This window comes from Nicotiana tabacum, chromosome 1, assembly GCF_000715075.1.
Source record: "Nicotiana tabacum cultivar K326 chromosome 1, ASM71507v2, whole genome shotgun sequence".
NCBI lineage: Eukaryota > Viridiplantae > Streptophyta > Magnoliopsida > Solanales > Solanaceae > Nicotiana > Nicotiana tabacum.
In genome coordinates, this window is record NC_134080.1 from 139,044,931 (window position 1) to 139,064,246 (window position 19,316).

The 19,316-nt window shown below is 37.5% G+C and overlaps 1 protein-coding gene across 1 annotated transcript; it reads right to left on the bottom strand.

The window, feature by feature from the left end:
* Positions 1-917: 917 nt before the first annotated feature.
* Positions 918-3,665, bottom strand: LOC142181184 (uncharacterized). The gene is made up of 2 exons (XM_075253759.1): positions 3,029-3,665; positions 918-1,966 (listed from the first exon to the last, which is right to left on the bottom strand). Exon 2 carries the CDS (start codon positions 1,922-1,924, stop codon positions 989-991), a length of 936 nt encoding a protein of 311 aa, XP_075109860.1. The 5' UTR covers positions 1,925-1,966; positions 3,029-3,665; the 3' UTR covers positions 918-988.
* Between the last annotated feature and the right edge of the window lie 15,651 nt (positions 3,666-19,316).

Consider the following 19,316-nt stretch of genomic DNA (forward strand, 5'->3'; position numbering starts at 1 on the left):
TCCAATCATTTGTAGTCTCAATATGATAGCCATTTGTATTAGTAAACTTTAGGTTTACTACAACATATGTTTTGACCATAATCATATAATATGAATGACATATTTGTATATAAGCTCTTCAAGAGCCTTCATTTATTATCCACAATCTAATATTTATCTGGCACTACTGATGTCATGTATTCTTTAGGCAAACATTTAGCTTTTCAGGAGTTGTTGATACATTTTGTACTATCAAATATTGCTCAGACACTGCTGGTGTCATGAGAGAAAATTATAATCAAATAAACAATTTAAAACAATTGTTTGAGCACACGAAAACTCATCTTCATAGTATTTTTCCACTTCAGGAGGCAATTTCAATTGTGTTACTTCTTCAGGAGCAAATTTAAAATACGAAATATTGAGTATATATTCTCTTAATTATATTAACTCTTCTGGAGGTGAATTGTAATGTATTCACATCAAGAGCGCGTTCATATTTACTCGACTTATTAGTATTGTCACATTCACTTCAGGGAATGGATTAATATTATCAAAAGTTCTCATCCTTCAGGAAATCGAACATAATTATCTGAATGCGCATTAATCACATCAAATTGTAATGCCTCAACCTCTTTTAAAATATTTACTACTTCAGGAGCAAATCGAGGCGTGCATTTAATATAGAGAATATTTATGTAGCTTATCTTCAATTGTAACCATAGAAAGCCTAAATTATCACTTCTGGTGATCATATGCATATACCACTTCTGGTAGTTAACAAAATATAATTACAATGAGATATACGAAATATAACCACTTCTTGTGGTTGTATATTTCTTGCAAACTCTGCTAGAGTTTAAGTTGATCTAATAATGTTATCCATATTCTTCAAAATGACATAAACAAGATATATTATAGTAAACATCATTATCAAATCATAATTTTTCTTTATGTACAACAATTATATAATCATACTATCTATTAAAAATAACAAAAATTAAAATATTTACATTTCTACAGATTCACCACCGACTACATAACTTGTTTCTCCTTCTGGGAGTGCAAGGTAATCAGTTACATCCAAATGCATGAAGTCTAAATTATCTTCAGAAATAAAATTTGCTTCAGCATTTTTCTCTGTCTTCTTTAGGGAGGCTTGATAAAGCTCAACCAGGTGCTTTGACGTACGACAGGTACATGACCAGTGCCCTTTTTCTCCACATCTATAACATGCATTTTCTGCATTTGGTGCTTGCACCGCTTCATGCTTTTGTTCCTTCCTTTTCCACTGCTGGTGGTGAGGAGTGTTCTTTGGTGCATTATTATTACCATGATTAGAGTTTCTTTCCTGATCACGACCATGACCACGACTGGGGCCACGACATTTTTCACGTTTAGCCTGGTGGAAGTTCGTCTCATTCACTTTAGGAAATGGACAAGAACCAGTAGATCTGCTTTCATGATTTTTCATTAATAGTCCATTATGTTGCTCGGCTATAAGAAGATGTGAGATAAGTTCAGAATACTTTTTAAATCCCATCTCTCGATATTGCTGCTGCAAGAGCATATTCGAGGCATGAAAAGTGGTGAAAGTTTTCTCCAACATATCATGATCAGTAATATTATCACCAAATAACTTCAATTGGGAAATAATTCTGAACATAACAAAATTATACTCACTGATAGATTTAAAATCTTGTAGCCTTAAATGAGTCCAATCATATCGTGCCTGTGGAAGAACGACCATCTTCAGGTGGTCATATCTATCTTTCAAATTATTCCACAGTATGACTGGATCTTTAACAGTAAGATATTTCATTTTCAGGCTCTCATCAAGGTGATGACGTAGGAATATCATTGCTTTGGCACGGTCTTTTTGATGCCTGATTTTTGTCTTTGATGGTGTTTGCCAGACCCATCGCATCAAGATGAATTTCAGCATCAAGCACCCAAGACATGTAGCTTTTGCCCGATATATCCAGGGCTACAAATTCAAATTTAGAAAGATTTGACATTATTTAGGAAAAGAAAGTTCTTACCTCAAATACTTTCAAAATATTTGCTCGAGATGGCAGAGTCTCATGCTGATAACGTGTTATAAAATAAAGACTATAAAGTAAAGACAAGTATAGAGAGAAACTGATATATTATTCGAATTCAAACTGATGTACATAATGAACTGAAATCTCTTCTATTTATAGAAGAAAGGAAGCTGCTCTGTAAGCTGCTACTACAAGCTGCTGTGTAAGCTGCTACTACAAGCTGCAGTGTAAGCTACTATAAGCTGCTGTGTAAGCTACTACTACCATAACGGAGTACTGAATTGATAAGCTTATTATACCCGGTATGAATAATCTTCTACCGAGAGCAATATTTATCCATAATTACTGAAAAGATAATCTTATTATACCCGATATGGATAAACTTCTACTGGGGGTAATGTTTATCTATAACCGGGTACCGAAGTGATAAGCTTCTTCAAGAAGCTTATTTCCAATATAGTACTAAATAGATAAACATATTTACGGTGGAGTCCCATATGGATAAGCTTCTTCAGGAAGCTTATTTACAACGGAGTACTAAATGAACATCCATAATATAATATATTTATAACATATTTCTAAATATTAGAAAAATAATGGAAAGACTATTTTGTCCAGTGTGAACATTATTTTAAAAGGGTAAAAAAGGCGAACGACATTATTTTTCGCAATTGTTTTGTATGATTCTAGATTTATTTAGGTTTCTGTTCTATATATTTTTCAATTTTATTTCGGGATTTTATCTGTATGATTGTAGTGGATATGAAGTCATCGTCTAGTGAGCAAAGATTGGCTTACACAATAATCAGTAATTGATGTCGCATAGCAGAAATTAACTCATATATTACTGAGTATTTGACTCATTTTAAATGAACAAATAACAACACATGATCAAATTAGACCCACTCGGTAAGCAAATAAACATGATGAAACTATGACACGGTATCAAAACAGCTGATATTCATTTATCAATTCAATTAGATGGTTTAAAATGTGAAACATACCTAGAGATGAATATACCAACAACGAATAGCCCAAATAAAGATTAGAATCAGAAGGTCAAGTTCAGTCAACAATCCCAAGCAACAACTAACAGCGAAAATCGACAAGCTGACACCGAGATTTCAATTAACTTGCTATTTGAAAATAGATGTACAAAAGGCAGCGACAGAAGCTTGAAAATGGCCGATAGCTTCCCGTCACATGAACCGAAACTGAGTGTCTGAACCTCGACGGCAAACTCGTTTCAAACTTCAACGCTCCAGACGAACTCTATATTTGAAGCAGAAAATCCGAAATAAAAATAATTTAAATATTTTGTATTTTTTTTTTCATTTATTATTTTTTGAAATTGAAACAGAACTGAAAATAAAATCATTTGTTTCCCCTCTATGAGTGTGTGTGCTCGATCTTTCGGGAGCTCGCCGGCGTCCATGGCTGTTTGGAAACGGCTCAGGGTGCTGTGGGGAGGAGAGGGTGTTTTAACGGAAGCAGCAGCGGCGGGGGTGTGTATGAGAGATGAAGATAAATTGGAGAAGAAGAAGGAACAAAAAGAAAATGGAGAAGAAGAAGAAGGGCTGGGATGCGTCGTTTCTCTGTCTATTTTAAGAGAGGAAGAGTTCTGATCTTTTCTAGGTCTATCCTTTTATTATTTAGGTCTAGGTTTTTAGACTAAAGGGGAAGTGAAAACGGGTCAGGCAGGTCGGTTTGATTTTGGGGCTGGATAGGAAAATTTGGGCTTGATTTGGGTACAAGAACTAGCCCAATATCCAATTAAACCTTTTCTTCAAATTCTTTTTTTTATTTTCTTTTCCTTTTTTTAATTAAGAAAAGCTTAAATTAAACACTAAATTAATCTAACTTATAAAGTTAAACTAATTATCTAATTATAATAATTATAAAAATTACTTGATCCTAAATCAAAAGAGAAAAATCAATAAATCTAAAAATTAAAAGGTAAAAATGTAAAATGAGCTATTTTTGTGATTTTTATTTTTAATACAACAATTAATTAAGTAATTAATCCTAAAAAGTATAAAAACAAAATATAAATGCAATACATGGTATTTTTGTACTTTTCATGATTTTAATAAGAATTAAACGTGCACAAAAATGCAAACAACTAATAAAAATCCTATAAAATGGCAAATAATTGAAAAAAATCTATTTTCTTTGATTTTTTTATAGGAGCAATTCATATAGGGCAAAAATCACGTGCTCATAGTGCTGCGGACGTCGGGCAGCTACCTTGCTAAACTCCAATGACTGTGCCTCTGCTCAACCAATACCAGATACCTGGTGCAGAAATACCTGAATCTGCACACAAGGTGCAGGGAGTAAAGTGAGTACTCCAACTCAGTGAGTAATAATCATTAATAAAGATTGGGTGATAAGAAATCACGAAAAGTGCATCAACATGCTGTATAGAAGCAGCATAAAACTAGTAAGAAAACAATGAAGCTGTGAAATCTCTTAAAGCACCTTAGCTCAGTTTAAACTTCTTAAAAAATTGACTTTTTAACAGTTAAGTAGTTGAATGCAAGGCAATTAAAACAGATAAGCACTGAAAGTTCGCTCATCGGGCACAAATACACAATTAAACAGGTAAATGATTGGCAAATAAGAAAGATAAACACATAAAGGTTTGCCCCTCGGGCACAATGTCAACAAATCCGCCCCTCGGGCACAATGTCAACAAATCCGCCCCTCGGGCAATATCTCAGAACAATACCAGCCCCTCGAGCTATATCTCACATCACAATGGGTACCCGCGCTCACTGGGAGTGTGCAGACTCCTAGAGGGGCCCCTTACGGCCCAAGCGCAATATCAAGCCATCTTGTGGCATCATCACTAGGCTCTCAGCCTCATATCAACAAGCCACCTCGTGGCGTACAAAACTCAGGCCCTCGGCCTCATAATCATAATCAGTGTATCACCGCTGCGGCATGCAGCCCGAGCCAAAAGTATTCTCACAATACAGGCCCTCGGCCTTACTAAGTCAAAATCACATAAGCCACTCGGGCAAGAGTAAAACATGATGCTCAGCCCAAAATATTATTTGAAATATCATTTCAAGTGTTAAAGTAGAGTAAACATGGCTGAGTTTTAAAAATAGTAGAATATAGCATGACTGAGTACAAGTTTAAAGTCAAAACAGTGAGAAAATATCAATAAAAATCCTCGAAGGATTCAAATAGTTGGCACGAGGCCCCAATATGGCATTCAGTCCAAAACATGATGATAGCAAATAGTTTTCAATCAAATACGCAGTAAAACAGTCATTCGGGATGGACTAAGTCGCAATTACCAACAGTGCACGGCCCCAAGATCGTCATCCAGTATGTGTGTCACCTCAATATAGCACGACGATGTGCAATCCGGGGTTTCATACTCTCAGAACATCATTTACAATCATTACTCACCTCGATCCGGTCTAAACTCTAGCTCGAGATGCCTTTTCCCTCACAAATCGACCTCTGAATGCTCCAAATCTAGCCACAATCAGTATATAACCATTAAAATATGCTAAGGGAACAAAGTCCACTCAAAATATCCAATTTACATCAAAAATTCCAAAATTGCTCAAACCCGGCCCCCGTGCCCACGTCTCGGAATCCGATAAAAATCACATAAATAAAATCTTCATTTACTCATGAGTCTACCCATATCAAATTCATCAAAATCCGACCTCAATTGCCCTTTCAAATCCCCTAAAAGAAATCTCAAACTTTTCTTCCATTTTCCCCTAATTTTCACTCTAATTTCTCAAATTAAATGATGAAATTCAAGACAAAATCATGGAATTAAACCAAATATGAGTGAAGATTACTTACCCCAATAGCTCCACTGAAAATCTCCTCAAATTCTACCTTCTCCCGAGCTCTCCAATGGTTTTTATGAAATTGGACTTAAACCCTCGTTTTCAAAATATAATCTGACTGCCCAGGCATTTCTTTATCGCGGACGCGGCATAACCCTCGCGTTCGCAAAGCACACTGCTTCACAGAGCAAAATTCCTTCTAACGAACGCAATAACCTTCTCACGAATGCGAAGCACAACAAACTCAACAGGTCGCGAATGCGACCTCTACTACGCGAACGCGTAGAACAAAAGCATTGGGGACCCAGCTATCCCCCTCCTCTATGCAAACACAACAGGAGACTCGCGAACGCGATGACCAGAGACCACACACCTTCGCGATCGCGGAACCATCTTTGCGAATGCGAAGGCCAACTCCACACCCTCACACCTTAACCCTTTACGAACTCGGGACATGCATCGCGAATGCGAAGGTCAAAAACCTGCAACACCAACAGCAAGGATTCTGTAATTTTTCACAACATGAAATGGTCCTATTGACCACCCGAAACTCACCTGAGGCCCCCGAGACCTCAACTAAAAATGCCAACATATCTCATAACCTCATTCAAACTTGTTCCAACCTTCGGAATGCTCAAAACAAAATCAAAACACCCAATTCGCATCAGATTCAAGCCTAAGAATTCCAAAATCTTCTAAATTACGCTTTTGATAAAAAAACCCAACCAAACCAAAGTCGAGTGACCTAAAAGTTTGCACACGCATAAAAAATGACACAACAAAGCTACTGCAACTTTTGGAATTCCATTCCGACCCCTATATCAAAATCTCACCTATCAACTGGAAAATGCCAAAATCTCAATTTCGCCAATTCAAGCCTAACCTTCCACGTACTTCCAAAATGCATTCCGATCACGTTCCTAAGTCCCAAATCACCTAACGGAGCTAACCAAATCATAAAAAATTCCGATCCGAGATGATATACTAACAAGTCAAATCTTGGTCAAACTTTTCAAGCTTCAAACTGAGAACTGTTCTTCCAAATTCATTCTGATTACCTTGAAAACCAAAACCAACGATTTACATAAGTCATAATCCATCACACGGGGCAAGTCATGCCCGAGAACTGATGAGAAAAGTTCAAAAGCTCAAAACGACCGGTCGGGTCATTACACATACCATAAGTTTCAATACTTAATTTATACTTATATTCCCATAATAAATCCATACATGTAAGTCTAAGAGTGTAGGATTACCTTTTTGGAAGAAGTCTTGCAAAACCCTGGTATCACCAAAATGCTATTGTAACGGTTGTAATCGTTACCATATATATTCTATAGCAACGGATTTTGAACCTTTGCTAGAATAACTGTTACCATAGGCCTATTTTCTAGTAGTGCATCCTGAAAGCTCGGGCTTATGCAAAATGTTGCGAAGGGGGGATAAGTGGCTACAACAGAAATTGGGAGACATTGAAAATATATTTTTAATTTCCTAGAGGCGCTTATTAGAGCAAGCGCTAATTTTTCTAAGTGTGGGTACCGGGTCTTTGCTTCACCTAATGTCCAGCTAACATAGTAAATAGGAAATTGCGTACATTGTTCTTCTCTAAGACACCACTTACTGCGACCTCTGAGACTGCCAAATATAAGTAGAGTTCCTCATCCGCTTTCTGAGTATGAAGCAATGCCGGGCTCGAAAGGTACCACTTTAATTCTTCCTATTAGCCTTTGTATGGCCTTAACGCTGTCCACGACTATGATGTTTTCGATTGCCTTGATTTTATCGGAGTTGATCTCGATTCCACGATTTGATACCATAAAGCCGAGTAATTTGCCTCAACCGACCCCGAATGCATATTTCTCGCGGTTGAGCTTTATGTTATATTGCCTTAATATGTCGAAGGTTTCCTGTAAATGTGTCAAATGGTCCTCTACACACAGGGACGTAACTAGCATATAATCAATATAAACCTTCATTGACTCACCTATTTGTTCTTCGTATATACGGTTCACTAGGCGTTGATAAGTAGCACCAACATTTTTTAGCCCAAAATGTCATTACATTATAGAAATAAGTACCGTACTTAGTGATAAATGAGGTCTTTTACTGATCCTCCGGGTTCATTTGTAAGTGGTTGTACCCGGAGTAGGCATTGAGAAATATGAGGATCTCGTGGTCGGCCGTGGCATCGATATGAAATCGATATTCGGCAGCGGAAAAAAGTCCTTTGGGAATGCTTGTTTAAGTCTTTGTAGTCTACACATATTCTAAGTTTATTCCCCTTCTTGGGGACTACACCTACGTTTGCTAACCACTCGGGATATTTTACTTCCCGGATGGACCTTATTTTGAAAAGTTTGGCTACTTCATCTTTGATGAATGTGTGCTTTACCTCGGACTGTGGCCTTCTCTTTTGCTTTACTGGTTTAAACTTCGGGTCAAAACTCAATAGATGAGTGGTGATCTCCGGTAGGATCCTTGTCATGTCAAGATGGGACCAAGCAAAATAATCCATATTCTTAATAAGGAATTTAACGAGTTTTTACCTAATCTCGGGAGTTAACCCCGTGCCCAGGTATACCTTTCGATTGGGCAGATGCTCAATCCGTATGACTTGCTCCAGCTCTTCGATCGTCAATTTTGTGGCGTCAGAATCATCAGGGATTACGGAGCTTCGAGGTATCATACAATCATCATCCTCGATAATTTCCTGCTATTCCGATCTGGTCGAGGCCGGCGACCGTGGTTGCAATTTCACATCCTATTTTTCCTTTGATTCCGGTCCCTTTGCCGATTTTATTATCGATACCGGTCTTACTTTATCAATTGCAAACATCTCTTTGGTTGTTGGTTGCTCGTCGTACACCATTTTGACTCCTTCCAGTGTTGGGAATTTCAAGACTTGATGAATTGTTGAAGGTACTGCCCTTATATTATGGATCCAAGGTCTTTCGAGCAACACATTGTATCTCATATCTTCTTCGATCATGTGGAACTTCATTTACTTTAACCCGTTGAGCACTCGAGTTGCAGGCACGATCTGATCCTGAAGGCCAAGTTGCTCCACGACCCTCGATCGAATAATATTCGCCGAGCTACCTGGATCAACCAACACACATTTAACTTGAATTTTATTCATAAGCATAGATATTACCAATGTGTCATTGTGAGGCTGTTCGATCCCTTTTGCATCCTTATCGTTGATGTATGTTCTGGTAAGTAGTCCCAGGTACGCTTCTCCCTTGTGATTGTGACTTTGGTGCATTTGGATGTCGGACTCTAAGGGATATCGACCCCACTAACGATCATATGAATCATGTGTTGTGGTTCCTCTTGTTTGTTTTTCCTATTTGCATCCTTATCTCTGAAGTGCTTTTTTGCTCGGTAGCTCAAGAACTCTCGAAGATGACCTTCGTTGAATAAATGAGCTACCTCCTCCCTTAATTATCTGTAGTCCTCGATTCTATGACCATGAGTCCCATGGTACTTGCGCATCTGTTTCGGATTCCTTTGAGATGGATCGGTTTGCAGGGGTTGGGGCCATCTAGTATCCTTAATTCATCCAATGGCTGACACAATAGCTGGAGCATCGATGTTGAAGTTGTATTCTAATAACCGTGGTGCTTCCTTAGGCTCAACGTGTTTATCAAAGCCATTCTTACTCATGGGCCATCGAGAATTTTGACCTTGATCATTCCTTTGATCATTTCTAACAATATTATATCCCAGTCCGTTGTTTCTTCGATCTGCGCTATATGGTTGGTATCGATCTCTGTTCGATAGGGGCTCTCAGTCGATGTCCCTTTGAATCCTTCCTTTGGACCTGTTTGGGTAAAAGAAACCGGATGGAGTTCCCAACTGATCATCCTCAACCCTGATCATTGATTGGTATCGATTATGCACATCGACCCAGGTCACTGCTGGATATTTAATCAAATTCTGCTTTAGTTAACGTGATGCTATCGAACTTCGCTCGTTCAAAGACTGAGTAAAGGCTTGGACAGCCCAATCATCGGTAACTATGGGTAGGTCCAAACATTCCATCTGAAATCGAGATATGAATTCCCTTAGCATTTCATTGTCCTTCTATCTCACTTTGAAGAGGTCCGACCTCCTAGTCGCGACCTTTATTGCTCCGACGTGTGCCTTTACGAACAAATCAGTGAGCATGGCAAAAGAATCGATTGAATTGGGAGGTAAATTGTGGTACCGTATCATTACCCCTTTGATAAAGTTTCTCCAATCTTTTTCAACAAAACGGATTAAATCTCATCATCTTCTAAGTCATTTCCCTTTATTCTGTATGTGTACGAAGTGATGTATTTATTAGGATCGGTGGTCCCGTTGTACTGGGATGTCTGGTATACGGAACTTCTTAGGAATGGGCTTCAGAGCTGCACTTTGAGGAAAAGGCTTCTACACGAACTTCTTCAAATCCAAACCCTTTAGGATCAGGGGTGCCGCCTGTATTTGGTCAACTAGTGAGTTGTACGTTTCAACCTTTTTGTCATTAGCCTCGATTTTCTATTCACCTAATTCTATCCTTTTAGTGAGTTCCTCGAGCATATTCATGTTGGCGATATTGGTTCCTGATCCATTATCATTTTCTACCTTTCATCAGCCCTTGCCGCCTTCATTAACAAGCCCTCGAGCCTCCTTTGCGCTGCCTTCTTCATAGAAGCCGTCGGGTTTACCTGGAAGTGTCTTTCTTGTGCATTTTTTAGTCTTCTTGGTCTATCTGAGTGGTCTTGGTTGGTAGGGTCAGGGTCTTTTGCATTCATATCTAAAAAATTTACGAAAGATTCAAGCTAGGGAAATAGTTGAATTTGCGTTCAATTTGTCCTGCACGGGTTGGACGCTATGTGCAACTCTATGTGATGCATCGAGTTCAATTCTGCTTGGGGCTTGATTTTGATTTTGTAGTTATGCTATCGCGGCCTACTGAGTTTGTAGCATGTCAAATATCATTCGAAGGCTAATTCCACCTTCTTCACCATTTTGTGTGTCCCGATCGACCACTCGGGAGTCTTTGCGGATGCTATTTGTAGGTCCGGTGCCTAAATCTCCACGAATGGTGACATGAGAATTGACATCAATCGGATCTATGGCCTGTGGTGCGTCGGGATTGATAGAAGGTACTCTGTTTCCCGAGGCGACTACGTGCTCGTTTCCACCATGAAGACCAAGGTTGGTGTCAGTGTGAGTGGGTACTGCTTGATAATTTGACATGTTGATTCTTGAAATCAAAAATACTCACAAGAACAAGCGTAAAAGTAGCGTGTGTTACGAAGGTTAAAATATTAAGCAATCACTATTATCCTTATCCCCACGGTGGGCGCCAAACTGTTTACCCTAAAAATCGAGTAAGAATTAAACGTGTAATGTGGTTTTAATGATACGTGATTTCACGTAATACCAATTGATCAATTTAGAGATAAGCGATGAAATTGACAAGAATATAAAACAAATTGATGTTTGGACAGTGTCCTCGAGCTGATGAACCCTCGAGAGCAGTAAATTAAAAACAGTTAAAGAACAATAGAGAATATTATATTGCTTTGATATGTATGAATGTAAGTGTTTACAAATGATGGGGTCCCCTCTTTATATACAAGAATCCTAATTATGGTACAATTCTAATTATGGAAGTAAATCCCATGATTGATACAAATAACCGCCTTTGATTTGATCCGTTCTGAGATTTTCGCCGTGATCTCTGACCGGTTATAGATATTTTGCCTTTCCGTTATTGCGTTCTGCTCGAAGCTGATCACTTATGGTCTTGATTGTCGAGGACCTTGATCTCGATAGGTACCTAGATCTCCGAACTCGCTACCTTGTCTTCGTGCTCAGGCCTGATCCATTACGAGGCTGACCCTCGATGCACTTTTCTGATCTCGAAATAATAACCAAATTAGGCAAGCCCGATTTTACCCCTATACAACCCTCTTTTGAGTTCTTGAAGAAATTTATTTAAGATCAATTATTTTATGTGTAGATTTCATCAATACTAGCGTAGAAATGATGAAATTTCACACCTAGATAATGGGGATTGCTTACCTTGAAGAAGAGAGGGGTTGGTGGTCTTAAGAGAGTGGAGAAGAGCTCCAAAATTCGTCCAAGTGAAGTGGGGAAAATGAACCCCAGAATTGATTTAAAGTAGATGAAACTAGGGCACGTCTACTCTAGCGAAGTGTCCTCACTTCGCTGTCCACTGCATGTAAGGGAATCCGTGTCTGGTCTAGCGAAGCGAGCCTTGCTTCACTGTCCGTCAAAATGACTAGGTGGTCTAACTTTAGTAACTTGATCAAAACTTTTAGTAGGAAAGTCCAAATGACGAACGACTTGATGCGTTAGACACTAGACTCAAAGGGCTACACTCTAGGGGCAAAATTCATGGAAAATATCTTCACATTATGAGAGTTATACCCGTTCAAAAAGTAGGCGTTGTGAAAATTAAGACACATTTTCCACTTAATATTTCCAACTCATTCCAAACAACTTCTTCCCACTCACAAATCTCCTTAATATGATCTGAAACACTTTCCATATGTATTTTCATGTCATAGGTTTCCCTTTGTACTCAAAAACATTATTCCAATTATCGTTGGTGCAGTATAAAGTCTTAAATTATTAGAAACTTGTTACGGGGCCTTACATTCTTCTCCACTTGGGAAAATTCTTCCTCGAATGTTGGATCTTGCCCTTTTCCATCCTTAGAGAGAGTACTTAAGTTTTCTTGCCCCTTATTCATCTTCTTTAGTTTCTCAAACCTTAATCTACTTCTTGAAAACTCCAAAGTCTTATATAATTACAAAGTCATTCTCCTTTATCCTAAACCATCATCTTAGTTATTCATGACTTACTATCAAGCCTTAGTTCTTCAAAATTTAACTAGCTTCCCAATGTTGCAAAACATTTCGGCACAGTTTCCTTTGTATATAGGTCTATCCATCTGTCATAGAGCCACATAAACCAACCCAAGAAACATATCCACATGCCATAGAAGGCATTGCAAGTATACATAGAACTAAGCACACCATTTCTTAGCATTTTATTGTTTTTAACTTGCGTAACTTCTCCAAGCCATGGAGGTGCACATACATGGGCATAAAACATAATACCCAAAAGAAGAGGGCTCCTAATAGTCTTTACATACTATTAATTTGTCCTACAAATAAGCGAGGTTATCTCCTCTTCATAACTTCTTCCGCCTCCTAAGTCGCTTCTTCCACATGTTTTTTCCACTATAACTCCTTGACGAATGAAACTTCCTTGGTTCTCAACTGTCGAAGTCTACAAAAGATGGCAACCAGAACCTCTTTATAGGTGAAACCTTCATTAATTCCAATATTTTCCACAAGGACAACTAATGACGGATCCCCAATACTTGCGACAATAAAGACACATGAAATACAGGAAGCATGGAGGACAACTCTTGACGTAATTCAACCTAATAGGCTAATTGGCAAATCTTCTTAAAGATTTATATGGCCCAATGTATCTTAGACTCAATTTCCCTTTCTTAACAAATCACATAACATTTCCATTGGAAAAATCTTTAGAAAACCCCAATCATTTTCCTCAAACATCAAATCTCTATGTCAAACATCTGAATATAACTTTTGATGACCTTCAACCTTCTTCAACCATTCCTTGACAATCTTGACTTTTTTCATAGCTTAGTGAATGATGTATGGCCCTATCAACTATGTACACCAACTCCAGGACATCCGATGGGAAATCTACATCTCTTGCTATATGAGGCACCACAGAGTGCGACAATAACCCAATATATGATAACATTCTTGACCACAACCTTCATTGGCCCTAGACCCATCAAAATACGTTACTGTAGCCACTCCTTGCCCCAATCATGATTCAATATACAAAATTACATCATTATGAACACTATATTATTTCCCCTGTCATACATGGACGTCCATATTGAAGAGGCAACATAAATATGATCTTATCAAAATATTGAGTTACAAAACATTGCATGTACATACTTTTGAACCAGACGCATAATTAGTGGAACATGTTTATCACATTTCTCTTACATGTGACCTCCTAGAAATTGAGTTCTACAATAATTTCCTTAATAGAGTTCCAACCTTTTGTTATTACGTGCAACTTGCTTATCCAATTTCTCAACGGAGGACTTTACTTGATGGGTTTCTTATAGAACCTTCTATTTCAAATGAATAACATCCTCTAGCTTGTGCACACACCCTCGTAACATTAACTTGCACGACATCATGTCAAATGTAAAGCAACATTATGCTCAAACCATTCTTAGCCACTCTCTTTCCTTGTTATGTGCCGTATAGGATTTAAGCAATCACTCTACTTCCTTTGTGAACATTCTCATGTTCCCTCTTTACTGTTACACACCTCCCAAAGCACATACCAACACCCTTTATATATATCCAATTTTAAAAGAATCACTAGCCCGAACAAGGCCTTTTCTGAAACTTGAGATTCTCCTGAATTCTTCAACAACTTCTTGTTTTCCTTCTAATTCTAAGTTAGTCCACCTGATTTCATCCACGATAAGCAACTCTCCTTATTCCCAGTATTGTAGCTACCAATAGTGTTTCCTGGTATTGCAAATTGAGAGCTATCATGTTAAACATGTCTAGTTCGTAACAACAATTCGTCCTCTCTCAATCTATTTCAAATATTTTTATTTGTCATTTCGGTAGATTGTGTTGTTTTTCCCTTTTTGATCACTCTTTTGGTCTAGACAATATGCCGGTACTGTCTTTTCTTTGTGACTAAGACATTCATTCCTATCCAATTTTGCCCTTAATGCATAATTGATAGCCTTATTGTGTCACACACCTATCTATCTCCCATGAACTTGTAGTATCATTGTGCCTGGTTTATTGAGATTACCATGAAACCACTTCACCACCAGTAGTCTCACTTTCCATTGTAATATATAGGCATGAACTCCCTCTAAATCGTTTAGTTGATATTTAGTGTCAGCCAAGTCAGTTGCATTACGGTTGATCCTTTATACCTTCTATCAACACTAGTGCTCTAGGCGAGTCCACAATTCTGGTACAAACTATTTTGCGATACCATGACCATCTCTATTTATAGATTTTTTTCCAATTCTTCTCGCCTCATTCTTCCTACTTAGTAAATAACTATGAACTCTTGGGTTATTATAGCATCACATTTATTTCTCTCATTCGTTCTACCTTTCTTAAAGCCTTGGAACTTTAGTTAAATCGCAAATCCATGATTAATCCATTATAAAAACTCGCAAACCTTTCAAATTTGATCTATAGTACTTTCTTGGGTTCCATTATCCCTGATCCTCTAATAAGTATAAACCCCTTTATAAACCTTACTCTTAGTTTCTAGGATCGTTGACCTTGTCATTTACATTGCCATGTATGATGAATTTACATTTCTCAATCTTCCCCATTCTTGGTGTTCTAGTGGTCTATCATTAGCATATCTTTTCAGAGAATCACATTATCCCTTACCACCTTTCTAGACAACACTTCTTCAACAAAATATTCAAGCATCACAACTACATCCGGCCTACTCTTTTTTTCAATGTACTTAAGTCGCCTCACCATGGTCCTTCCTTCTCCACTTGGGGTGAATGTTCCAGATTTTAACACAAGTCTTGAATTTAGCAACTTGAGGACATATGTTTCATATCTCCAGTCCTCTTGTATATGATCGACTATTAGGTATATTTAAGCCGCCATAGTATTATCCTCATAAGTGCTCTACTCTTATTCAACCACACAGGCTTAGGATCCAAATTCCTCATGCCAACATATTTTAAGAGTGTAACACAACTTCGTACATTTCTAGAATTCTTATAACATTCATAGTGTAAAGGTCTTCTCATTCCTAGTTCAATTGACCCTCCTTTCATAACTTCTTGTCTCCCCTGAGAGACTTACACTTTCATCATTACTCTCCAGGTCATTCCTTCCATATATCACATGCCTATGTAACAAATTTTCGTTTACACCTTAGGATCATATGCATGGTTCCCACACTATCCACATGTGCTATTTAAGATTAAGTCTCATTTATCAAGTCAATGTCTCTTTGGAGGTGGGTAATTACTTTTAACACTTTTCTCATATAAAGTATGCTCCTGGTACTATGTACTTATCTTATATGTTCATCGCATTCGTTCAACATGATATGTGTGCCGTACCCTTAATATTTAGGCCTTTACTCATTTGTAATGTCATATGACAATAATACTTGGATTAGACAAAAGAGCATTTGAACTTACCTTGAACCTCAATACACGAGTTAGAAGAGAATCTCATAGTCAAGCTCTATAGAACGATCTGGAGTGTTGGAGAAGGGTAACACTCCTAAATGTCCATGTAGCCTCCAACTTATAGATGTGTTCGACAACACACCGATAACAAGGACTCTACTAGATATGACTCCAAGATATCTTAGGACACTTTAAAACCTTAGGCTTTGATACCAACTTTGTCATGCCCTAAACTAGGGGAGCGCGACCGGATCTCAATCGAGATAACTCGGCCAAGCAAGACTGTTAGATTTTCTTCTATACAAACTCATCCATGAATAAAGAGAAAATATATCTCATTAAGTAAACATTGAGGGGATTTCATTAACAACCTCAATTTCCATTTCCATTATTTACACCATTTTTAAGTCTTAAAATACATAGACTTTCATAGCTGAAGTGAAAGAAGTGATTCAAATATATCATGACTAATTTGACTTTCCAAAAACCAATACCCAACCCACACTATGTCTACGGATAATAGATACAAAGAGTACAATGATAGTGCTGACAACAAGGCCCCGACCATACCTTCAACATAATACACGAGGAAAAAAAGAGACATGACCCCAAACTGAAGTGGGGCTCACCAAGTCAACTGGGAAGAGGGTGTACCGCTATCACTAATCAATGCTTCCTTCTATGGAACCAACTGCATCCATTGAAGATGCAGCGCCCCCGGCAAAAAGGACATTATTACATATGGAATAGTATTAATATGAATGAATAAACACCCTCTCAATAGAATGATTAATATTACAAGCAAGAACAATCATAATTTCAGTGAAACCCTCAAACAACATCAAACCACAAGTTAGGAGCAAGACAGTTTTCAAATAATTTTCTATATTTTAAGTTGGGAGATCTTTAGTACCGACATATCACCGTACTTTTATCACAAAGTCCGATCATGACCCGATTAGCTAGGTCGTCTCATTTGAGACATCAACCACAATCACAATCTCTATCACAATTTTAATTACAATTTCTAGAATAATCACCACCATGTATGCGGCATGGCATTCGGTCATGACCCGATCGGCTAGGCGTCTCACTACAATGTCGTGTGAATCGACATCATCCTTTTCTATCAGTCATCTCATCCCAATTAAGAGGAATAATTTCATAACTTTAATCTCATCCCAAATAAGGGGAATAATCACACTCCACTCTTACACTGACATATATAGTTTTGGGGTTAGGCTGTTTCAACCTACCCTTCCTCGGTTACTATCAATATTTCCAAAAACATTTTCTATTTGCATACAAAGGAAACATTTATACAATTAGTTACCTCATAACCTTTCATATCGTATATAGCTTTATTGGTACTTTCAACATCATTATTTCATTTTCTCTCTTGGCCATACATATGATTCTTCTTTCATGGCATAATGGTCGTATTTCATATTCCACACTTTCATTTCTTTACTGTCAAGGACCATCATCATAAACATCAACATACATAATTTTCCGAAGATCACAACTTAAATACAACATATGAACAGTTAAGAGACTTAGGAAATTGAGATTTCTTGCACAACTTGGCTTGATAGATTTCATTTCTAGAAGTCATAACATTTTAATATGCAACCCATACTTTGAACACATTTCCGAAGGAAAACATAAAATGATAAGATAATTCAGAACACATATTGAACATATCTCTTTTGGCAAAAAGCTTATTCGGAATAGTTAATTTATAATGAACAACTTGGAACTTACAAGAACATCGTGGATGTTACACCCCATTTTTTTGTACGTGAGAGTACGTCGTAAGTCAATTGATATAAGATCATAAATAAGATTATATTTGGAAGAAAATAAAGTAATTTAATCTTATTACCTTGGAGGTTACAAATATTTAAGATCATTAATAACGAGTACCAAGAGGGTTGGAAAGCCTAGAAGCTAAACCAATTGAAAAAAATAAGTTTCGTCGAAAGTCGACAAGTTTGGAATATTATAACATGTACTTTGGGGTGTGACTAGGGTTATTATTATTATAAGGAGGTTATTCTATGAGTTATTTTAGTCATATGATAGTCATTTTCTATGTTTTGAAGGCAGGCAAGTTGTGGAACAAAAGTTGGCAAAGCTCATCACAAGTTACATTCATAAATGTGCTGAAATTTAGGACAAATGTAGATGAGCTTTTATCCAAATATACTTGGATTTATGGGGCTATATGCCTACCAAATTGAAGATCTACGAGTCTAGTTTCTAACTTATTAAACCGTTCATCAATACGACATTGGAGTAGAGAGATATTCACATTTTTGCGAGACCGCACAAGCAGCTCCCAATAGGACCCACTTAGGCGGTGGTCGACCTACTTCACTTTATAAACGATTTGGATGCCTATTTTTAACTCATTTTCAACTCAACTTCGTCTACAAACTTCTACTAACCCTTCTAAACAGATAACACAAGGGTTTGAAGTGATTCCAAAGTGATTACACCGTATTTCAACATCAAAACTTAGTTCTAGTGAAGAACAACACCTCTTTGAGGTTGTGTTGTCATTGAGGATTGTTGCGGGCTATGTTTTGCTGAAATTCCAAGTTTTTGCTACTGGATAAGGTGAGTATAACAGCCTACTAATTGTGCTTAAGCTTGCTTGTATGTTGGTTAAGTTATTAGGATGATAAACTACAAGATAATATTTGGATTAGCTTAAGTCACTTCTATAGTGTTGCATTGCCATTGAGGGTTGTTGTAAGCTGAATATAACTTGGATTTTGACTTGAAGTTACTGTAAGAGGTATGTGGATTGTTTTCTTGCATGTGCTTAAGGTTATCTCGATGTTGATTAAGTTAAATGGATGGAGTAGACATAAACTAGTGAATAAAGTTACTAGTTGAAGATAGTTGGAGTTGTGGATTGTTTTCTTAGTTATAAATATATCGTATAAGGATGGAATCATTGATGAATGACTTCATTATCATGTTAATGATACTGTTAAGTTAATGTAAAAAGTCTATAAGGTGTGATATGGGTTATACGAATTCCAATCGGAGATTGCCGCTCGTCGTGAAGTAGTTGTGACTTGTTGTTGTTATATGGTGTCTTGTTATTGATATTTATATGCTGACGAATTTCTATGGTTGTTGTTTTTGGTATATGGTATTGGAGGAGTCCCTTGTTATACGGTAGAT

What these genes read in the sequence shown, in the direction of transcription:
- LOC142181184 (XM_075253759.1), bottom strand. Translation starts at nt 1,924, where the DNA reads ATGCTGAAATTCATCTTGATGCGATGGGTCTGGCAAACACCATCAAAG.